Below are 23,813 nucleotides of genomic sequence, written 5' to 3' on the forward strand. Positions count from 1 at the left end.
GGGTCCCAAAACCCACAAAGACTAGTAACCAGGTGTCCCCGCTGGGTCCCAAAACCCACAAAGACTAGTAACCAGGTGTCCCCGCTGGGTCTCCATCCAAAACCCACAAAGACAAAGGCCTCCAGGAGCAGGTGGGCTTGTCACTAACGCCACCCCAGCCTGAGCACGCGCGGTGTGGCAGCTGGGCGCTGTGGGTTCTCCTGCACCCAGCCAGGCAGTCCTATGCCAGCCCTGGAAGGAGGCGTGGTTGTCACCTCATCTTACAGCCGATGAGATGGGACCAGAGCTCCTGGAGGGGGACGGGGTGGCGAACCCTGATCCACCCTGACCCCAGCACTGGTACTCTGAACCACATGCCCTGCACCAGGATGGCTTGGAAAGGAGTGCCTGGTGGGGGGTGGGGGGCTGAGCTGTGTGTCCCACGTTGGGGAGAAGGCCCCCTCTAGGCCCCGGCCGGGCCTCTGGCTCCGGGGGTGGAGCTGGAAGAAGGGGCCTCCCCTGCTGACGCCTTCTCCAGCCCTGCCTCTGCTGGTCTCCAAACTGCGGTGGATTTCAAGGGGGTTGAGTCTGAAGGACGCCCATTTGGTGCAGAAGACGTGGACTCCGTGGCATCAGCCCCTGCGGAGAGCTTACCGCTATCTACCCCAACCCCCGCGTCCCGGTAACTATGTTGGGTGACTGTCCTCCGTGTCAGGTGTCAGAGAGACCAGGGTTTTTGTGCTGAAAATAGCAGGATATTCAGGACCCACGGAGTCAGGAGAAAGACTTCGAGCCTGCGAGCGTACCACAGGGCAAGTGTGGACATCCCTCTGCCACGCAGCCAGGTCACGGCCACTTCGCTGGCAGACAGTCTGCCCTCTGGGCTGCAGCTGCACTCACCGTGTAGTAAGCTGTTAGAAAGAAAAAATACCCATCTGCTGTTTTTGAAAAGTCATCTCTGAGGATAATAGGAATGAGATGGTCGCAGCCATGTCCCCATTATGGTCTAAGAGCTATGAGAGTCCATAACAGAACAGAAGGCTCATTTCCCACCCTCTGGCTGAACGTGGCCTGTTTGCAAGGGCAGGCAGGGACACCGTGCACACTATAAAAAGGCACGCTTTCCGCAGCCCTGTGCCAAGTGGAATGGCTAGACGGAGGCTGGACACCGGCGAGTGGGGTCGGGAGGCCAGATCCCTTTGAACGCTGACCACACGCACATCCGTATACCACGGCCCTGCTTTCCCAGAAGCATCTGTATCCTCCCATCTGTGTGAATTCACTTCACGAAAGGCCAGTGTTCACCTGCTCTCACTCAGGCCCCACAACAACCCTGTGAGACGGGCCACAGTGCACCGTTGTCCTGTTGTGGAAGTGAGAACACTGAGGGGGCGCCCAAGGGGCTCAGTCAGTTGAGCCTCTGACTTCGGCTCAAGTCATGATCTCACAGTTCATGGGTTTGGGCCCCACGTCAGGCTCTGTGCTGACAGCTGGGAGCCTGGAGCCTGCTTCGGATTCTGTGTCTGCCTCTCTCTCTGCCCCTCCCCCGCTCACACTCTGTCCGTGTCTCTCTCAAAAGTAAATAAAGAGCTGGGGCGCCTGGGTGGCGCAGTCGGTTAAGCGTCCGACTTCAGCCAGGTCACAATCTCGCGCTCCGTGAGTTCGAGCCCCGCGTCGGGCTCTGGGCTGATGGCTCAGAGCCTGGAGCCTGTTTCCGATTCTGTGTCTCCCTCTCTCTCTGCCCCTCCCCCGTTCATGCTCTGTCTCTCTCTGTCCCAAAAATAAATAAACGTTGAAAAAAAAAATTAAAAGTAAATAAAGAGTAAAAAGAATTTTTGTAAAGAAGTGAGAACACCGAGGCTAAAAGACGTGAATGATTTCCTAGTGTCACTGCCTAGTAGGTGATGGGGCTGGAGGGAGACATGTCCTTCTCACGACACTGTTCAGAGCAAGGTGGCCCTGGGGGGATGGGCATGCGCTTTAGCCAGCAAGGGCACCTGCAGCCACCCTCAGGGCTCTGCCTCTTCTGTCCCTTGTGAAGACACTCAGCAAATACTCCCCCTGCTAATTACACAGATTCTGAGTTACAGCTCAGAGCAGATAAGCCACGATCAGGATCAAGTACTTAGAGGAGTGAAGGAGTTAGCACACCCTGAATGGATTCTGCCCTTGATTTACAGCCAGTGCCTTTGCTGTGGGCCTAGACTGAGGGCCGTCCCCCCAGGGCGGGCAATAGCCGGCCTTTCATGGAGCATCACAGCCAGAAGTACAGGAGGCTCAACACCCAGCAGGAGGAACAGGCATTCCCTCTGGATGATCTGGAAAACAATACGGTGCCTCACTTGGGCGTAACTGGGAAACATGGGCTCTGTCTGTGCTGCTCGGCGGTGCCCTAGGCTCCACTTGCTCTGCAGAGGCCCCTGGACATCCCGCCCACTCCTTGTTTGTACACCTGCCCTCAGGCCGGCAGCAGAACCCACCAGGAGATTTACGGCAAGACACATGCTAGACCAAGGGACCCACAAGGCCAAGGGACCCACTGGCTTCCTGGAGGTCACCGACAGGAGCAGGATTTGCAGACAGAATTTCGGGGGGGTGTGGACTTAGATCACAACAAACAAGGACACCTTTATCTCCCTGAACCTCTAGACGAATTGAGCATTTCCCTTCATTATGAACGCGGCCAACAAGCCAGCCGCACTAGCAGCCCTGGGTTCTGTCCCCACAGAAATCACTGAGGGTTCGTATCACGCTACAGTTGCTGTAGGTACCTTAAGATACGGCTTCTGCTCTTTGCGGCTTCGCCACGATGGCCTCTGTCAGACGCACTGCTGGACCTCAGTTGATGGGCTAATAAAGAGATACCACATTGCAATTAAAAAAATAATGCCAATAACCGTATTCCAAAATGAGTTCATCCATAATCCATATATTTCACATATTTACGAACATTCTGAGAAGGTGTCTATACCACCAAGAAAGTAACAACGTGAAGATCTCAGACACCCACAGTAACCTTCACAGCGGGCAGAAGTGACAGGTCATGTCACCCCGGCGGGCGCAGAGGGCTTTGTAGTTTTGAACTACAGGTTCCGGGGCCTCATCACAGGGTAGCCTGCTCCGAGATGGAGTTCAGGGAAGTGGCTTTGGGATCAGTACTCGTGGAAGAGCCAGGAGGGAATCAGGATTGGGCAGAGGGGGAAGACTGAGCTCCGCGGAGGCCTCACTGACCCCATGTGCCATTCTGAGCTGTCCCGAGTTGGTGTAAGGGGGCCAGGTCCCCTTGGCGTAATGGGGTCCACCCCATGTGGACCGGTTACTGGGTGCAATCAGCCCAGGAAAGGCCTTGGGCATGGCCTTGGGCATGCCTTGGGCAGGGCTGCTCTCTCCAGCAGAGCTATTTCCCATATTGGGCCAACGGTGGTGCACCCCACCTCCCAGCAGCTGGGGGAGAGTCACTTGTCCCTGCCGTGGCTCAGGGTGGTGGCTCACAGTCCACCACAGCTCCCACCCTGGGCCTACTGCAGCTGAATCCCTGGATGGAGTCCAGGGTCCGTCATCTTTAAGGCTCTCCCAATGATTCTGATGTTCTGCCAGGTGTGGAAGCCGTGATCCCAGGTGGTAGGAGGGGGAGAGTCTCCAAGATCATGGAATCCAAGGGACTTTGGTCGAGGCTATCCAGCCTGTCGGTGGCAGAGCCACCCATGGCACTTCTCCATGTACTGATTTCACGTGACAAGTATTCGAGACACTTACACACCAGGGGCTCACAAATCTCTCAACGCAGGGCCTGCTCGGGCTGGCACGTCGCCTAGGGGGGGCTGTGCGTCCACACGGTTTTTCTGCGGGGCAAGCTAAGCTGGCATCTGTCAAAATCCCAAATGTGCCCACTCAGCACTTGCACTCCTAGATATGTGTCCTGAGGAGAGACCTCCGCACGGATGACATGACTTGTGCCCAAGGATGTTCACCCAGAAGTTTTTTTTTTTTTTTAAACTTTTTTTTTTTCAACGTTTTTATTTATTTTTTTGGGACAGAGAGAGACAGAGCATGAACGGGGGAGGGGCAGAGAGAGAGGGAGACACAGAATCGGAAACAGGCTCCAGGCTCTGAGCCATCAGCCCAGAGCCCGACGTGGGGCTCGAACTCACGGACTGCGAGATCGTGACCTGGCTGAAGTCGGACGCTTAACCGACTGCGCCACCCAGGCGCCCCCAGAAGTTATTTTTAATAGCAAAACCTAGAAAAAGTCTCCACGTTCATCACGGGGACTGCTCAAACAAAAGGAACCCTATGCGGCCATTAAAAAACACAAGGAGCTCTATGTTGATACAAAAAAGTAACAACAACCCTACAAGGTACATCAGTAAACACAGAAGGAAGATGCAGAACCATGTTTAAAAGTCACAATTTGGGTGGACAAAAAGGGAAATACTTAGGTGAATCTGGGAGAGTTTGCAGTTAACCGGGAGCTTTAAGAAAGAGGGAATCAGTCTGATTAGAAAAACAGATTCCAGTCAAGGTTTTTCGGGCCGAGAGAATTTAACTCAGGAAACTGGGTTGGGCAAGTGGTACCAGAGTTGAGGAGGCAAGCCGGGGGTGGGGGGGCAGCCCCCGCACGGGCCACAGAGGAAGCCGCTGTACCCTAAACGGAGGACAAAGCAGAACGAGGCTGCTGGCAGAGCTGAGGGGCTGCAGAGCCGTCCCCCATCCCTGGAGGACACACGGCTGCGGCTGGAGAGGCCACCCAACGCGGAGAGATAGGGGAAGTGAGGGCTTTTCCCCCCTACCCCAGACCTCCCGCTGTGCCTCTCCTCCGCTGAGCCCAAGCCCAAGTGGCTGCCCCAGGGCCCTGGGAAACGGGGGCCTGTAAGGATCGGCCTCTTGGGGTATGGAGAAGAGCAGGAGGAGGGGGCACGGAGTGCAGCTGGGAGGCAGCACGACCGACCGACCGACCGACCGACCGACCGACCTTGCGGCATGACAAGTGTCTTCAGGAAATGCAAAGAACCTCCCCGGGGCCACATAAGAGGTGCTAACAGGGCTTGCTTCCAGGAGTCAGGGATCTGGAGGGAGACCTAGTTTATGTTAGGGACCCCTTGGGGCTTTTAAATTTTGCACCATGAGCACATACGGCCTATTTGAAGCAAGATGCTTGCCTGACATTCACAGTGGGTCCACTGGAAAGGGCAAGGCTGTTGTATTTTCTCACTGGAAAGTATCCCGCCTGCTAAATCTGCCCCCACACTTCCCGTAACGGCCCCCGGGGGACAGCACAGCAGTTCTTATTGCCTCTTCCGCCAGTGTCCTCCTCAAACCACCCCTCTCCCCGGCCGGGCTGGGAGCACGAGAGGGGGGAGCACGAGCTGGAGGGGACGCATCCTGCCCCACCATCTCACAGCCCATTTCACAGAGGCCTGCTCGCAGCCCAGAGCCTCGGGTGGCCCGCAGACACGCTCTGTATTCACCACTCCGCATGGGGGGCAGTGGAAGGTCCACCTGAAACCCTTGTTTACCGGACGGGCTCCGGGAGCGCCAGGGTGCAGCTTGTGGGCCACAGAGTCAGGCTCACCCAGGTCTCTCACTGGGGGACAGGAGCAGCGGGGCCACCGGCCCACAGGTCTCTGCCCATCCACACTGCCCCCCCCCACCCCTCAGGGGACCCCAAATGGACTGCAGCACCCCTTACTGAAACCCCGTCCACCGCAGCTTGGTTGGCTACAAGGCAGGACCGTGAATATCTCATCAGTTACAATGAGGGTTAGTGCCAACAACTGTAAAACAGCTTCTGGCTAAAACATGAGTCCCCTCTTCCTTGTCTTCAAGTGTCCCCGTCCTGAAACCTCACCGGCCACTCAAGGCTCCACTGAGGGTGCCCACGTGTCTGGCCAGGGCCGGCCTGGGACGTGGGCTCCGCGGGGCCAGCCCTTCTGTCTCGAGATCCGGGTGGAGACCTGCCTGGCCAGGTGCGCAGTGGGGTGAACCGTCCGCTACCACGTTCACGGGACTCCTTTCTGGCTAAATTCCGAGTGCGCGTCCGGAGAGAAGAAACTGACAAGCTCCCTGGGCCTCAGCCTGCAGCTCCCCCTCGAGGCGGGGCTCTCCGGTCTGTCGGCAGATGAGCTGTTGGCACAGCCTCTGCTCAGCAGTCCACTCACTGGGTGCCCTGCAGGATCACGACAACCAGATCCACGGCCGAATGGTGCCCCTCATGCCTTTGTTTCTAAGGGGAGCCCAGGAGATGACCCAGGCAGGGCTCCTGGCCCCAGATCTCTCCTCACCACATGGCGGAGGCCACTCCACCCCCGTGGGACTGATGCCGCCCACGGTCGTGCAGACGGGAGCCTGCGGCTGGTGTTTACCTCGCTGGCTTCAGGTTATCCTGCCGTGGGCCTCACCGTGACCCCCAGCACAGAGTGTCACCTCTAGGGTCCGGTAGGGTCCCGTAGCGCTCCCCTGCCCGCGTGTGTCCTGCTGCCTGTGTCGGCGGGGCCTGCACAGAGCTTCCCCAAGCCACCCTGTCTCCCTCTCCCTCTGCTAGTGTTTCCTAAGTGCAGCCCCCGGGCATGGAGACAGACACACGTCCCTACCTCCTATCCCCTGGTCCCTGACCTCCCTGGGACTTCACGGTCCAGCAGAAGAGACAGGCACGTAATGAAACAATTGCAGCTGATGTGGTCAAGGCTCTGCCCGAGCAACGTGTGAGGAACTCCGGGGAGAGAAGAAAAACCGAGGAAAACACACTGAAGTTTTCCTGGACGAGTCAAGGCTCAAGTTCCAGTCACCTCTTGCTCCACAGCAGCCTCTGTGTGCTTGCAGATTCTGTGGCTTAGGAATCCGGACCGGGCACCGTGGGGCTGTGCCCACCCTGCTCTGTGATGTCTGGGCAAGATGAGTCTGTGTGAAGAGTGGGCCCGGCTGGAAGTGTCAACCACAGGGGCCCCGTGTGGGCTCCCCAGCATGGTCTCAGGCTTATGGCGTCTCCGGGACTCCAGAACAAGTGCCCCGACTGAGCATGGTGGTTGCCGCACGGCCTTTATGGACTTAGCCTCAGGAGACACAGCATCACCTCGCACACTTAGGACCGGTCAAAGTCAATGTCAGAAGACCAACCCGACCAAGGCATGAGGACATACGCACGCCTCCTGACGGGAGGAGGCGGGCAGTTTGCACCCGCGGTTTCACACTGCCCCAGGTGTCCCTCAAGCTGAATTTCGAAGGCAGACTAGAGGTCTGTCAGATGACAAAGTGGGGAGGGTGTCCCAGGCGGAGGGATGGGCACATACAAAGGCCCCGGGGCATGAGAGCGGACTGCCTTACACGAAACGAGAGCATCAGATTTCCCAGGAGCTCACCAAACACCGTCTTCCTGCTGACTCACTAGGCAGCTGTCTGCCCCTGGTCCTCCCCAGACACCGGGGCCCTGCTGCGCCCCAAGCTCAGACACCAGCCCCTCAGCTGAGGCTCAGCCCCATCGTGGGTGGAGTAGCCAGCCCACGTCCCAGCTGCCTGGCCCCCTCCCCTGGCTCCGGGGCGGCAGTGAGCGCACAGGGAGTCGCCACCTGGGCAGGGCTGCTAGTGGAGCCCCATCCGGTCCCCACCCCTATGTTCTCATCCCCGGCTCTCAATCTCGAAAGCCTCGAGGCCCCCAGCCAGAGCTTTCTTGGTTTGGGTTTTCAAAGCACTAAAGGCTCTGGGTCCACTGGCTTGAATCCCAGCAATTCTTTCCATAATGGCTAGTTCTTCTGATTGTAGGCATAAAAACTCAAACTAGATTAAACAAAAAAGAGAAATTACTGGTTCTTGTAACTGGAATGTTCTAGGAGCGAGTTTAAAGAGTATCAAACAATACCAGAATTCTCTCTTTCTCTGTTTCTCAGCTGTGTATTTTTCTGTGTTGGCTTCATTCTCAGACAGCGTCTCCCCAAAAGTAACACCCGACGGCTCGAAAGCTCCAGGCTTAACTAACACTCAGAGCCGGCAAACCAAAAAAGTCAAAAGAGGGCATCTCTTTCCTGAAGGCTTGGACTGCAGCCCCAAAGAGGGTTCTAATTGGCCTAACTTGGATCACATGCCCTACCCAGAACCAATCACCCCAGAAGGGGAAAAGAAAACGTGAAAGGAAGACAAAATTTAGCTGTCATGGCCCAGTTGCACACTTCGCGCACTGCACAGAGGACGGGATGCCTTCTGTGTCTGCCCAGAAGGGGCCCCTTTATCTAATTCAGGTGGAGGCGGCCGTGTAGACTACTGCTGGGGTGCCACCAAGTCTACCACACTTCCCTTGACCTGGCGCTTCAGTACTGCGTGAACCCTCCTTACCCTTTATCTCCTAGTTCAAACGCCTACTTCTCCGTGAACTGGCGGCGATACGTCAGAAGTTATTTGTGTGCCCACAGGTTCATGGCTTCTGCCTCAGACATGGCCACACAGCTGTCCCGATGTGATTCCTCGTCTGTGTCATCTGGCCCGAGACCGACTCCACCGGAGCAGCAGGTCTGGCCAAGCTGCCCCTCCAGGCTGGCGGAGGACGTGCAGGGGAGAGCACCACAGCGTGACGATCACAGAGGAATGTGAGCCCTCCGTTTTGGTCATGAGAGGCTGTTGGCTGGATCCCCTGGATCTTCTGTCTGTGTCCCTCTGCCCAGCCGCTGGAGACACTGCCCAGAGGAAGGGGCCTTGAACAGCGCCTCCAGAGGGCCACTACCCAAGGCCAAAGCTTTCTCCAGGAGACCTCTGGGGACGAGAAGGTGGCTGGGCTCCATCTGGGCCTCACCGAGGACAACCGCGCTAGGGCTCAGCTGCAGCTCCTGATTAAAACCAGATCCCGGAGCTGGGGACCTTTGGTGAAACTGGATACCTATCATCGTAGGCAAAGGAAATCCACCACGAGAGGGAGGGAGGCTGGCTCGCGTCCCGGCACGGCTGGGCCGGGCGGTAAGGCTGCGCTTTCCTTCACGAACGCCCCCGGGACTCTTGCTGTGTGGGGCGATGACAGCCCTGAGACACAGGCGCCCCGTGGAGCCTGAGGAACGTTTCCACTTCTCCTTCTCCCCACCTCCCTGCTCTTGGCTTGCCTTCAGCTGGAAGACCTGGGTTCAGTCCCACTGCCAGCTTTTATTCAGTTAGGGCAAAGTTGTTTAATCTGAGCCTCAGTTTGGTCATCTGTAAAATGGGGGTGAAAACAGTACCTTCCTGGCTGCCTGCTGTAGGATTAAAAGTAATGCTATGAAAAGCGCTTAGCACAGGACCTGGAACACAGAGAGCCCTTAGTAAACGTCAGTTATGCTATGCCCTCTTCCTCACTCCTTTCCCCCTTTTTCCCATCGATACCATTAAACCACAAACACAATCCTTGATGACCATAGTAAGGAAAATATTTCACGTCCCTGATGGCGGATGCAGGGGAAAACGCACCGGCTCCGGGGCCAGACGGCCTGAGGTTGTGAATGGTCGCCATTTATCAGCTGGGCGACTTAACCACTCTGAGCCTGAGTGTCTTCATGCAAACGGGGACACCGGTAATGCCTGTCCTGCCCCAGGACTGCTGTGTGTGTCACACGGGGCACCTGTGTGAAGGGGGCGCTGGAAACGGGGAGCCGAAACAGTGCTGTCATTGTTCGTGCTTCCAATACTATGCCTTCTGTCTTGCTGTCTCCTTTTCTTGTTTGGTCCTTCTCTTCCTATTTCCAAGGTCACAAGTCAAATGAACTTGGGGGGGCGGGGGTCAAGTCTTGGAGCTGCAAGAGAACTCGAGGACATTGGTTCAGTCGTTCTATCTGAAATCACTTAGAAAACAAAAAATTCATAAAAATTCAGATTCATGGGTTCCAACCCACACCTAGAGGGTCCGACTCGCTCACTTTTTAAATGAAAAATGTGTTTAAAATTTCAAAAGTGATACATGCCCATTCTAAACGAATTCCAATGATACAGAAATAATGAGTAAAAAAGGCCAGTCCTCCGAGGTAACTGCTATTAACGGTTTGGTGTGTCTCATCTAGGGTTTTGTTTTTCCTGGAAAGGGCTAAGCATATAGTTTTTATTTTTTCCCATAAAACTAGATCATCACTCATTTTCCTCTTAAACTTAACATAGCTTGGACATCTTTCCACACCAGCACACATATGACTACCTCATTCTGTTTAACAGCTGGAGAGAATTCCATGATTGGGCTTATCGTGGTCGACTTAACCATTTCCTTATGGGTGGACACGGCGGGCTCTCGTTGGCGGATCCCACGCGGCCAGTCCAGCCTCTGTCCTCTGTGTGGCACAGAGGGGCAGTCGGAGGCCCAAGGAGGGATGTGGACCGGCCAGGATCATGCAGCAGGTCAGTGAGCCGGGTTTACAGCTCTGGTCCCTGATGTGCTCTTGGCATTGAATCACACCACTGGTTTATTTTTTTTTTTAATGGTCACAGGGAACTTAATATTTTTCTGAACCTACTCCTGATACTAGGGAAGAGAAAAAAAACAACAACCAATGTTAACATTATTCCATGTATCTTTGAGAATTGAATTTTTGCTCAAACTTTCTCAGAGTTTTCATTTTTCATTATATTCCTTGCAAGAGTTCGTGAGTCAATATTTCCCAGACATTGTTTCCGAAGCTAATTTTTTTTTATGCTGGCATCCCGAAATCCCCCTTCCGCTGAGTGTGACTGTTCTGAGACCGAGCCAAAGTCCACTTCAGGAACACCCCAAGTCCCTGCCCTTCATTCACCGTAAGTGAGGAGTTTCCTCTCTTGTGGAACAAATGGAATTAAAAAGTTGTGACTGTCATCTATTTTTTCATTATGTAAATGTCTCCAAGTCCTGTCAGTATCTTTTCCAGAAAGATAAACTACCCAGTTGGCAGAGATAGAACACATAATGTTTGCAGAATTCTTGTGAGAATTTGCTGTTTGCCCAGAAATTGTGCTTAATATTCCTAGCAAGAAATGGAACAGTAAGCCCACCTCCCATGAGGTAGAGAGTTTGACTGGAAGCGACCACTGTCCGTCAAGTCACACCCTCTGGCGCAACTGCCCTCAGAGCTCGGTGCTGAGCCGCCTGCAAATGTGTCCAAGTCTCCTGCCTCCACCCCATCCCCTGTCACAGAGGGGCTGCTCTGAAACCGCTCAGATTTCTGAGTAAAAAGGAAAGGAGCTGGCCGGCCAGTGTTGGTAACATCTGAATGTTGTTTAGCATCGTCCTGGGCAAAAGACAAAGGGAACAGAGGACTATGGAGTAGCTCTTTTGTTGGTGAGCTGCCTCTTGGGTCCTAAAACTCTGGCTCTGTCTTAGAATCAAAAGTAGACCCCTCTCCTGGTCCCTCGATTGTGCCTCCTAAAAGCAGGGCTCCTAGGACAAATGGCTGGTACCAGGTCCGAAGCAGGAAACGTACCAGATGAACTCGGGGCATCTTGTCACACAAGTGGCAAGGAAGTCATCAAAGACATCTACGGTCCTACCAGAAGGCTGAAGAGTGAATTCGAAGAGGCTCCCACTGGCCAATATGGACCACCTCTCACACCCGCTAGGATAGTAACTGTAGTGAAGTGAATTGTGTCAGGTAGGTTTCAACCTACAAATTCATAGTGATATCCAAAGAAAAAGATTAAAAAGAAAACCCAAAACACATTGGTCGCCTTTGAAGAATGCTAGGAGAACCAACTAATTACTTTGAAAACCAGTCAATACCAGTCAATACAGGAACGAATCACACATCTATTGTGCTTTTCTTATTAAACTACACCTCAGGATTACCACACAGTAGATGAGGGTGAGTAACTTCTTATGGAAGTATTCTAGCTCATAAAAGAAGAAATGATAGAATATCCCCATGTTTTAACCTCTAGCAAACACATGGATCTACTCTCCAGCGGCTGCTAACATCATAGGAAGAGAGGAGCTGGACATACGGTCCTCCAAGGAAGTATAGCACACCAGCCCTGCTATACTCTTGCCGGAAAAATCCAACCTGAATCTGACTGGACTCCTAGACCTAACTATCAATTTACAAAAATACAGTGAACAACACTGTGGAAATGTAATCATCAAGATCCAGACTACAAGCAACTCTATGGGACAACCAGTCTCTCTAAAAATATACATAAAAAACAAAATGAGGGAGAGGGGGACTTGTAGACCAAAAGAGACTTAAAAGGAAAATCAACTGATCACAAAGTATGGTTATTTCCAATCTTGATTTGAATAATCAGGCAAAGGAAGTTATGAGACAATCAGGAAAATGTGAATATTGACAGGATATTTGATGACATTAGGAATTATTTTTAATCTTTAAGGTGTGATCATTGTATTTTTTTTTAATTTTTTTAACGTTTATTTTTTTTAATTTTTTTTTTCTTTTTTAACTTTTTTTATTTATTTTTGAGACAGAGAGAGACAGAGCATGAATGGGGGAGGGGCAGAGAGAGAAGGAGACACAGAATCGGAAGCAGGCTCCAGGCTCTGAGCTATCAGCACAGAGCCAGACGCAGGGCTCGAACTCAGGGACCGCAAGATCATGACCTGAGCGGAAGTCGGATGCTTAACCGACTGAACCACCCAGGCGCCCCTTGTTATAGTTATTTTTAAGGTAATTATCAACATTTAGAGACATATGCTGAAACATTTCTGGGTGAAATCATAAAATGTCTAGGATTTGCTTCAAAATAATTCAAGAGAGGAAAGAGTGAAACAAGATTGGCCTTGAAGGTTGTTGAAGCTGAGTGGTGGGTGCATGGGGAATCATTCTACGATTCCCTCTACTGTTACATATGCTCGAAGTTTTCTATGAGTTAAAAGAAATAATAATAATAATAATAATAATAATAATAAAAGACAGGGCAGTGCAGGGGGGACACCACGGATCTTGATAAGCACCCGAAACGACCCTGGGTGATTCACTTCTGGGTTCCCTCTCTCCACACCTGAGATGCATAAACGCAGAGGGGCTCTGATGGATTGGGAGAAGCACAGCTGTCTGTCCAATTTAAGAGTTTGTAGTCAAAGGGGATTCCAAACGCACTCTGGGCTGCATGTTATGAACTCTTTGCGGACTTCACGAAGACTAATTTTCACCAAGAACATACTGCATTTCCTTCACCCTGGGGCACGGTGTTTCCTCGACAGTAGGGAGGGCAGACATAGGTGCAAGGGATATTTTCGACAGAACTGAGGGCTTTGCTGGCATCAACTGAGGGCTTTGTTGGCTACGCGGTTACGGTAACAGTGCCACGGAGGCAGGAAAATCCCTGGAGAGCACTCGGACAGGGCTGATGCCTCTGAAAGGTGTGGTGGGCTAGGTTGACGGTGTGAAGGCTGCATTTCCAGGCTTATTTCCCCACATTTTCTCGGATCACATCCTTGATTACTCCCACACACTGGCGATTATGGTGATAAGAGGTTGAAGAGGGGACTGAGAAAGATGTCACAAAATGAAGTGGATCTTGCATAAAATGTTTCAACATTACTTTTTCCTTTGAGCAGGATGGCACATTGTGCTAGTGTTCCATCGCACTGGTCGTCATCATGAAGACAAGGTTTCCTAGAAATCTGCAAGCAAGACAGGCCTCTGTCCTTCTTTCCATGACTCGGTTTATTAGTTAGGAACACTTTTACTTTCAAGAATGGAAGCCACTGCATAACTGGCTTAAACAAAGAAGGGCTTTTTTTCTTCCTTTCTTTTTAATCACAGCAATACCTCCACAGAGAGGTAGGGACTGTATCATCCCAACGACTTTGGGTTGGCATCTCCGAGATTCTCTTGGCCGTTTCCTCACAGGTAGAAGACGGCTGCATCAGCTCCAGGCATTGAGATCTCACACCAGACTCTCGGGCTCTCCTCTCTCGTCAGGAAGAAAACATTTTTCCCAGAAGCTCCTTAGCAGACTTCCCCTTAAGTCTCACTGGCCGGAATACTGTGGCATGGTCAACTCTAGTTACAGAGCAGCTTGGAAAAACAAGCCTGGGCTTTCTGGGGCCTCTCCTGGGGGAGGCGGGCAAGGCAGAGGGGCTAGGAAGAGACCCGGCAGGCAACGTTTTCACTTTTCTTTTAAATGGGGCTTGGAATCCCTGCCCGACTGCCTTTGAGACCGAATACTAACGGCACGCTGTGCCCACCTGAAGGGCTAGCCTTGTTGCCAAAGACGTGCTCCCCCACGTCTGCCTTGACTTGAGGTCATCCGTTCAGGGAGGCCTGGATGTTGCAGAAAATTCCGACTTCCCATCAGTCAGATAATCAGCACATGTTTACAGAGCACCCCCATCGCCAAGCGCTGCAGGAACGGAGAGATGGTTAAGCAGCCGTCCTGGCCTCGGGGAACACACAGGCGGGCAGCACAGGACACAGACCCCGGCAATGTGCAGTGACGGCACAGGACCACCGCAGGAGCCCTGTGAGCACCAGGCGGGCCATAACGGCGAGGCTGGCGCGGGGCCGGGACAGTGAGGTGAGGCCCCGAGGGCGGCCATCGCGGACACTAAAACCGGGAACGGTGCGAGAGGCCCAGGCGCGGGAGGGGGTTGGGACCCCGGCGGCTGCAGGGCCAGGCTCACTGGTGTAGGTAAAGTCCTCGGCCCCCCGCGAACCTCCACTGACCTAACCTTCACCCCAACCAGCCCGGGCAGGTTTCCCGTCCGCCCCAGGGGAGAACGTACCCAAGGTGCAGCCAACTTCGGCCCACTCACCACCGCCTTCCGGCCTCCCCGACAGGCTCGGCCCCGCCTGGCGCGGTCACCTGACGCGGAATGGCCAATCGCCCCGCCCCGCCTCCAGCGGTGATTGGTCCACGCGGTCATGTGACCGGAACCGCTAGCAGAAAGCCAAGAGGGAGCTGGCTTCGCGGTGTGCCCCGCCTGCTCCGCGTCTTCGACGTCAGGGCAGAGCACGTTCCTTTCTGCTGAGACTGGCTGCGGGGGGGGTTTCTGGCGCTTGCGAACTGAAGGTGTGCCCAGGAGGCGGCCCTTGTGTTTTCTATTTTACCGGGTGAGGCCAAATCGGGGAAGGCCTTGAACGCCGGGCAGCTGTTTGACCCGGGGATTGCCGAGCAGCGGAGTGTCACGTGCGGAGCAGTGTTTTTTTTTTTAGTGAGATGAGTCCGCTGACAGTGATCTTTGTGTGGGTTTTCATCCTACACGTGTGTAAACTCTGTATCCTACGCAAGGTGTGCACACGCTTAAGACTGCAGCAACAGTTCCCGGATTGCGTTCCCTGGAACACCAGTGTCCCCTCAGGGTGTGCCAAGAGGGAATGAGAAACGCTGTGCCTTTTTTTCCTGGAAAATGAGAAAGGAACAGGACTTAGGAGAAAGAGGCTGCAGCGATGTTCTGAGTGAACCACTGCTGCTGTGACCGCACGTCGTCACCCGGACGGACGTGCCCTCGTGCCTGTGGGCTGACGTGGGGGTTACAGCTGGTAGCCTCCGTCACTGTACCTGTGCTTCATCTCCCGAAAAGACAAATCGGAAGGAAACACACGTGCCCTATGGGACGTGTCCTGAAGAACAGGACGGAAATGGATGCTCCCGTCAACCAGGACCCGGGATGGGCACCGAACGGCGGGGGCAGTGTCCCTCTTGCAGCAAATCCGGGTCTGGAGAAGCCGGTGCTGCAGCAGGAGCCAGGAAGTGTGTGTACGAGGATGTCAGGCCTTGCTCAGTCCGTCCGTAGGGAGGAGCACTCAGTACCCGCCGGTGGAGTCCAGACGGGCCAGCCCTTGTCCGTGCCGCCAGCTTGGTCCCCTCACTTCCCTCAAGTCTAGCACCCTCGCACGCGGGTTGGCCCTCCACGTGGCCTTCCTCTCCACTGCTTACCACTTCCGGCACCCTCCCCACCCTCACAGGCCCCACTCCAGACCTCTTTCCGCAAGAAGCCATCAAGCAACGTCTCTAGTGCTTGCTCTCTGCCACAGGACACTGTGTTGTGCAGGGTACTGAGTGTGCGCTTGGCTGTCTCTAGCAAGTGCTTAAGCCCCAAAGAGCAAAATGGAAGGAGCGTCCTGGCGTCTGTATCCACTGTCGAGGGGCACTGGGGCTGTTTTCATGAAGGGCTTTGAGAAGTTCTGGGGACATGCAGAGGTGGCAGGTCCCAGGCGTGTGTACAGCCCAGTGTCAGTCTTTCTCCTCTGACCCCAGCCCAGCCCTTGCTCTGATACTTCAGGGCCTGGGAAGCAGGGCTGTTAATGGAGCCACTGGTGCTTTCGTGGAGGGCAGCACGACAGAGAAGTCCACAGAGGGCCAACAGGCAGGCTGGGGGATGTGAGCTCCATCGAGCCCTCCCCACACAGTTCCGTGTTAGCAGCAGAGTATTAGGGAGGGGCTGAGCTCCCCTGTTGCAAAGTGGGGCCCTGGACTTCGGAGGTGTGAGGTTTTAGGTAAATTTGTCCTCATTTACACTCAGGTAGTGGCCCCTGGGCCTTAAGGTCTGCCTCACAAGCACATGAGCTCTTTGGGGGTCACCTTCTGGCCTCGTCCATACCTGCGCCCTGTTGGTCAGCTAACTCTAGCCTGGCTCCACCAAGACCCACATACCTAAGACAGCAAGGAGATGCCCAAGAAGCCAGGAAAACAAAGTAACTGAGGGCAGGGATGACGGCAGGGTCCGCGGAGTGGTGGACTGTACAAGCTCCACTTAAAAGGGGGGGAAGTTGTCAGCTGTGACCCTGCGGGAATGTTGGTTCCGGAATGTCAGGCTTTCCCAAATTTCTCTTCAGGAAACAGAAATCCAGAGTTTTATGTGAAATCTGATTTTACAGTGTAAGAGTTGGCAACTGTGGAGTGCTGTCCACCTACATATCCTGACTCTGTCCTGGGAGGGGGGACAGCCCCTCCGCACCCCTAGGCTCCACTTGTGTTTGGCCAGTGGGTAGCATAGGTAGATCAGAGACTGAAAGCTGGGAGGTCAGGATACTTAACCCCCTAGCTCCAAGCCAAGCTGAACCCTCCACCCTCCACTGCCCACCCCCATACACGGGGGCCATGGTTGGGCAGTGACTACATTCTTCTGTGCACTGCCACAGCTCCCACATGGTGGTCTCCCTCCCAGGCTATAGCTCTTCTGGTCTGGGACCCCTCTGTCCCAGGCGCAAGGGAGTAATGGCTCCCCTACTTCCAATCTCAGTGCTGCCCTGTCCTTTGTCGATTGCCTTCATCCTGTCCTTGTAGATGCCTGTGTAAACGGTCCCTTTATTCTGAGCTCCCCTCAATTAACCTTTTGAATGTGCTCCCCCTTTCCTGCCGGGAACCACCAGTATACAGACTAATCCAATTAGAAAACAATGCCGTGCGGTCCCAGCACACCTGGACCTGTAGTCCGGATCCAGGTGGAGGGGGCCCAGCTTCCACCCCTGCCGTATGCACCCGGCACGGGACTAGGCGGCAGGCTGAGGCTGCAACCACGACACAGAACACGTAGTGCTAAGACAGCAGGTACACGGTAACCCCGTGCTGAAACTGAAGAGGCAGTTCAGAGACAGGAAGAGCCTTGAAATGTGGCCAACCAGTTTAATGACTGACAAACCATGCGATGCCAGACTACGGAGCGCCAGGGACTCAGAGGTACAGAGGCCTTGGGGTGGGGGGTGGGGGGTGGGGGGGACACTACCACACTGTCGCAGGGAACATGGGGTCACCTAACGGTGATATGGGGTAAGGGAAGGTCCACTGGCAGCTCAGACCTATGACATTTCTCAGGGAACATGCACCCCACCCCCAAAGCAGCAGGAAGCCGGCCACCTTCACTCCCGAACGTAAATCCTCGTGCAGACCACGTCATCGGCGCCAAAAGTCTGCAGAAAAGGAAAAACCATCAGAACAGATGCCTGTGAAAAACTGTTTAAAGCATATCGCTAATAAGGCCACTTACTGCCCTGTTAAAAACTCTTGGTAACAGACATTCAATTTCCTGTGCCATGTGCTCATGCTAACGGCCAAGGTCTTTTTTTCTTCTGTTTTTCTCTCTTAAGCTCCACGCTGGCAGAGAGGCAGCTGGGGAGCAGAATTGTGCGTTTTCCTTTGTTTCTGAAGCCTGTGAATGCTGACTTAAGAAATGTTTTGGTTTTAAAAATTAAACTGAAAGCGGGGAGAAGTCATATTGGACGTTTCAGGGGTGGTTCTGTCTTCTCAGGAGAGCAAGGGGCCAGGACAGCTGTAGCCAGTGGGGGGGTGGGGGGGGGAGACGGGGGACAGCTGGGCAGGACGGCATTGGAGGGTATAAAGAAGCTTCCAGGAAGTGGCTGCCCACACTCAGTCACCTGCACGCTAGAGAACTGGTCTGAGCAGGAGCGGATTCCAGACCCCGCTCTGCAGCACATGGCTGGGAAAGCCGGGCACGCAGGTCCCTGCCTCCCTTGCTGGTTTGGAGTGGGAGGGGTGGAATAGAACAAGATGACCCCAGAGGCTCTTTCCAGCTAAAATTCTATGGCTCTTTGTTTGTTTATCTGTTTGCTATGGGGAGGGCACAAATCGCTCCACAGACAGATTTTCCTTCTGGGCCCTGAGATGGTATCACCCAGAAGTTAAGTTTATCTTAACTCTCCCCCAAAGTAGCAGTTATTCACAGGCCTGCCTCCTGGGCTCTCACAAGTGGTCAGAAGAGGTAAAGAGTATGTTTTAACAAAGAAAACCAAAAAACAAAATTCTCCAGTCTGAAGACCTGATGTGGACATGTCTGCAGACATACACTTTTCGGGGGGGGGGGGGGGCCTATCTCTCAGATTCTCAGAGGGGCCTGAGGCCCCAGAGAGGCTGAGAGCCTGGATAAACCTGGGCCTTCAGGTCTGGGCCCATCAGCTGACTGTGAGATGGCTCTCAGGGAACATGTGCTAGGACATGATCTTGATGTGCGTTTCAGGGAAATACCAGTTATGAGTGACACTAAGGAAGCAAATGCCCATCACCAACTTCTTTTCCAAGTAGGGGCTCCTGGTCACACGGGCACAGCTGTCCTGTGCTCCCTGCTCTGGACACCTCCTCTGTCTGCAGACAATTCTCTGTCCGGCGAAGGAGGGCAGGGGGCCCACCGAAATTCACCTCTAGATGTGCCGACCTTTCAGCTCGACGGCCACGGAGTGGTTGGGGGTTTGACTCTTTCCGTGTGCTGTGACCACCCTAGCATCTGACCCCTCACCCAGGCCAACAAGTGGCTTCATGATTCAAGAAGCAAATTACATTTCCAATCACATCTGGGATGTCTTTCTCAGCCTGCAGCCATGCTGAAAGGTTCCTGAAAGAAACTCTAGAATGTTCCGGAGTGGTCTGAGGGAAGATACTGTTTCACAGAAGGCGGCTTACAGCCCCAGGGGACAATTTGCTGTTGGCACTGGAAAAGCTTATTTCAACTTAACTAGGATAATTTGCCTCTTGTTAAAGAGACAGCATCTCCCTGCATTTTGGTTTATTAACGATAACAAGCCTTGAAACAAAAGCCCGTATTTCAGGTCTCAGATGCCAAGAATTCATGCTCCCTCTGAGGCTCACGGTCGTCGGCTGAGCCAGAGAAGGACGCACAGCGGAACGGGGCGGGGGTGGGAGTGCTGGAGTCCTTCCAGCAGACCGTGCTCTGGCCGCTGGGATGTTACAAGGTTAATAAAATCACACTTTCTTGTACAGCAAACCGGCCGGCCCTCAGCCATGCTCCAGAACTCTGGAGGTCTTTGCTGGCTCTGGTACCGGTGACGCTTTTGTTTCTTCTTCTCCTAAACTCCCATGTGTCAGCCTCAGATTGCTCCCCCAACCCCATCAAGTATTCCTTCCCTGGAAACAGCATTAACCAGGTTGCAAAGGAAGCCAGTGCCTTCTCCATAAAAGCAGAAAGTACTCGGATCATTGCGGGGGAAGGACAGGAGAAACCAGCTCAAGCAGCCTCAATGAAAGTAGCAGAGACAAGATCAACATGCAATTTCAGGGCTGAGGGCGACACCGGGGTCACGTGTTGGTGGAAGGCCTCATTCTACAGCTCGGGAAGGGAAGGACCACGCCCAGGTCACACAGGGTGGCTGTCCCACTCCGCTGGCTCCCTACCCAAGACTACAGGGTGACATTTGCTACGACGGGCGGGCCGAGGAGGAGCCGTCTTAGAGGGGAGATGGTAACAATATGCATGATAGAGAACAAAGGGGGGGGGTGAGGCAGTGGGGGGTGGAGTTATTTCAGGGAAAGCTTGGTCTCTTCTGAAACATAAAGAGACAGTGACATGAGCATTGCCCTGTCCTCCCTGTCTTCCTTTGCCCCCAACACCGAAAGTAAAGGAGAAGGAGGTGTGTGATTAAACTACAGGGGTTTCTAACTTGGCCTCACCAGGTACGTTTTGTGTGGCCAGGAATGTTTAAATTGTTTTAATCTGAGTATCTTTAAGTTGAGCCCACCTTTTCCAGTTGTAAAGCCCCACCGCCACACTGTGTCACACTTGCACTCGGACACTCCCCGAATTAGCATTACGTGCGGGGGCTCCCTAAGGCCAATGCAGTTTGTAAGTAAGTCTAGGGGTAAAAATGCTCTCAAAGGCTCCCAGTGCTGACGTATTAAAATTCCTGAAATCTTTCTCTGGCAGTGAAATGGGGGATGAGGAGGGGGAAGAAAAAAAAAAAAAAAAAACAACTCTTCTGCAGAGTGAAACACCCTGCGACCTCCCAGAGCCCAAGCACTCTGGCTCAGAGCGAGCCACCACGTCGCCATGGGGATGCACAGTGCGGCCACTGCAGCCCGCCTCTGGCCCTGCTCTGCCTCTGCACTGTGCTCCTCCCACACGTAACAATGATTTCCTCTGACTTAAACTGTCACCTCAAGCTTTCCGCTCCAATGTTAACCCAGGGCAAACAGAGTCCCTCTGGGTGAGGGAGGACTGCGTTCTCACGGCCCACTGTGGGCGTCATCTGGGGACTGCGGGCTCGATCTAGGGCCCAAGCGCCTCACCAGGATGAGCTCGTCGTTGGCCAGCTCACGGGTCCAGTAGGTTTTCGGGCCGTCGCCCTCGAGGAGAGTTTGCGTGCAGTGGATCTTGTTTTCATTCTCCCAAGTGGCCAAACTCTGCGGGTGGGAAAACCATTAGTGACATTAATTACGGTCTTGGCAGCGGGAGCAGAGACAACAATGAACACCAGAGTCACTGCTGTGGAGAAAAGCAACACATGGTCCCTGTCAGCGGGGCACGCAGCCCCGTGCTGCACCCTGTGGAGTCCAGATCCAGAGGGCTGGTCACGGATTTTATGGGGTATAAATATACTTTGTATCCCACCCCTGCACTCACACTCACACATCGCTGACCCATGCTTTACATCTCCAGGAATAAAATTAGAGCATGCAGGGTTTCATTTGTGTCAAAATGGACTAGCCCTTCAAGCAATTGGGATATTAAGGACAAGAACCTTCACATCCGAACTATACAATTTTAGAACTGCCGAGACACCATATTTATAACCACACACAGAACGAACAGGCCAGGTGCTCCTCCCTGCACGGTTTTGGGATAACATCTTCTTTTCTGTTTGCCCTCAGATTGCTGATAAACCCGGGGATCTCCGGCTCTGAGGATAAAACGCTGCCACTTTCCAGGTTACATCCCTCTAGGAACATGGAATCATGTTGGAGGTGGGAGGTGAAAGGGGCATGCCCTGCAGTTTCCCCAGTATCTGCACAAAGCAAAATGCTCTACAGCTGGGTAGGGCAGGGGTGGGGGTGGGGGGTTGGGGGAGGGGGATATGGAATGTGCACATACTCACTTTCTCACTAGCATCTGGGGAATAAAAAGCCCCAACTTTCCAGGCTGTTGCGTGAGCCTTTGAGTTTTTATAGGAATCACTGTCACTGGCAGTAGCCACCAGTGATGTCCCCAACTGAGCCCTGCTGACTGCCAGGCTGTCTCCTAGTGACTCCCAGACCTTCACTCTTACTACCTCTACCCACTCTTTTGTTTTTTACAAACGGTACAGTGACTAGAGGCTCAGATCCTGGCAGCTCCAACCCCGGACATCGTTTTCTGGCCATGCCAATTCTGTGGGCCAAATATTGTCACGTGGGTCACCTCCTGGGGGCTGTGTCTCTGTGTCCTTCTCTCAAACCCAGTGCCCAGAGAGTCCCACCCTGCAGATCAAATAGGCGACACTCAGGAAAGGTGAAAATCAATTTCTCACTTTCTCCAACTTTTTTTTGTTGTTAACACTGTAATAGGAGGGAGACTTTTTTAAGAAAAGGTAGCAGCAGCGATTTTTTTTTTCCATCTGTCCCCCCACTCTATTCCAGAGATCAATGATACGCAATTTTTGCCCATCTAAAAAAGGAATGTACAGCCGCTCGCTTCAGTCCGCTGGTTCATCCCTGGGGCCGATATACGTAGAAATACAAAAGTCTTGCTCTTGAGGACTAAGAAAGCCCTTCTCCCCGCCAGAATCTGCCTTGCTTTTGGAAGGATTCCGCCTTTCCTTTAAGACGGAGAGGTGCCTGCCCAAAAGGCTGCCTAAGCTGGATCCGGAGCGTCCCCGGGGGGCGGGGGGGCGCGGGCGGGAGGCGAGCGCTGCAGCTCCACCTGCGACAGGAGACGTGGCGACGGCGCAACCCGGACCTGCGGCCCCTGCAGCTACCTCCGCGCCGCAGCGCCAGCGCCTGGGCTCGCACCCGCACCCGCACCCGCACCCGCTCCCGCTGCGGACGCCACCGCCCGGGGACTCCCGCAGCTCCCGCGCGGCTGCGAGCGCGGCGGGGCGGGGCGGATCGGGGGTGGGGTGGGGTGGCGTGGCGTAGCGGGGTGAGGGCAGACCCTCTCCCCAGCCCAGGGCAACCCACTAGCACAAATCCTCCCTGCAAACGGCCTGTGCGCGCGCTGCAAGGAAAGCGCGCCACAGGCTGCGGCGGCCCGGGGGTGGGGGTGGGGGTGGGGATGGGGGGATCCGGAACGCCGCCCGGCTGCGGGGCCTCACCTTGCACTTGCGTCCGTCCACAGTCTCCTCCTCGAAGCCTTCTCCGACCTTGAAGTTGATCTCGGTGGTGCGCACCGTGGTGGAAGTCTTGATGTAGAACTGATCCCCGTCCTGGCGGATCTCCACGTGCGGCTTGGACGCGGCCGCCACCGCCACTTTCCGCAGCATGGCGTTCACACCTGCGCGGGACCGGAGGGCCGCGCCGGGGGCTCAGGTCCCAGGGCCGGCCCGGCACTCTCCAAACCCTCCGACCACAGACAGGGACCTCAGGACGGACCCACTCCTCCCCCGACCCTCGCCCGGATTTCCGAGATGAGACGCTGACGCTCGGGGTGGGGGTTGGGGTGGGGTAAGCGGCTTTTCCCGAGCAGCACGGTGAACTCGAGTCTCCCAGTGTAAAGGCCCTGACCCGTCCCGGACTCCGGCGAGGATCCCCCCCTTGCGCGGCTCCAGCACGAGACGAGGCCGAACCGTCGGGGGAAGGCGCCCAGCCTCCAGCGCTCGTCCGCGGGGCGCGCGGCTCCCGGGCTGCCCTCGCCGGAGCTCCCACGGGGTGGCCCTGGGACGCTCCCTTCGCCCTCGCCCTCGCCCCGGGGACTCCCCGCTTCCCGGGCCGGTCCCGGAGCCCACCCCCGCGGCTCCGGGGCGCCTCGGGGCCGCTCGCCCTCGCAGGCGCGCACCGACCGCGGCGGCTTACCCAGCGCCTTGAGGAGCTCGTCGAAATTCTCGCTGCTGCGCATCTTCCAGGTGCCGGCGAAGTTGGGCATGGCGCGGGCTGCGGGCGGCTGCGGACGGCTGCGGACGGCTGCGGGCGGCGACGGAGCGGCTGGCTCGCTGCAGCTGCAGGGCGGAGACTGACGCTCTGCGCCCAGCCCGCGCGCCCGAAGTCCCGGGGAGGGCGCCCCCCGCCCCGCCCCCGCCCCGCCCCCGCCCCGCCCC

At 54.8% G+C, this 23,813-nt stretch overlaps 1 protein-coding gene and 1 long non-coding RNA gene across 2 annotated transcripts in view; both read right to left on the minus strand.

Moving 5' to 3' along the window:
* The window catches only part of LOC121042248 (uncharacterized), a 29,677-nt gene extending 14,995 nt beyond the window's left edge, over positions 1–14,682 (minus strand). Inside the window, exons 1-2 of the long non-coding RNA XR_005796046.1 lie at positions 14,624–14,682; positions 2,751–2,829 (exon numbers count right to left, since the gene is read on the minus strand). This is a non-coding gene — a long non-coding RNA (uncharacterized LOC121042248). The remainder of the gene's footprint in view (positions 1–2,750; positions 2,830–14,623) is intronic.
* Positions 14,683–17,441: 2,759 nt separating this feature from the next.
* Positions 17,442–23,703, minus strand: CRABP1 (cellular retinoic acid binding protein 1). Its single transcript, XM_040493425.1, has 4 exons — positions 23,572–23,703; positions 22,875–23,053; positions 20,875–20,988; positions 17,442–17,750 (listed from the first exon to the last, which is right to left on the minus strand). The coding sequence occupies exons 1-4, from the start codon at positions 23,639–23,641 to the stop codon at positions 17,700–17,702; spliced, it is 414 nt and encodes a 137-aa protein (XP_040349359.1). The 5' UTR covers positions 23,642–23,703; the 3' UTR covers positions 17,442–17,699.
* Positions 23,704–23,813: the final 110 nt, after the last annotated feature.

Source organism: Herpailurus yagouaroundi, unplaced genomic scaffold (assembly GCF_014898765.1).
Source record: "Herpailurus yagouaroundi ecotype Mexico unplaced genomic scaffold, PumYag 185, whole genome shotgun sequence".
NCBI lineage: Eukaryota > Metazoa > Chordata > Mammalia > Carnivora > Felidae > Herpailurus > Herpailurus yagouaroundi.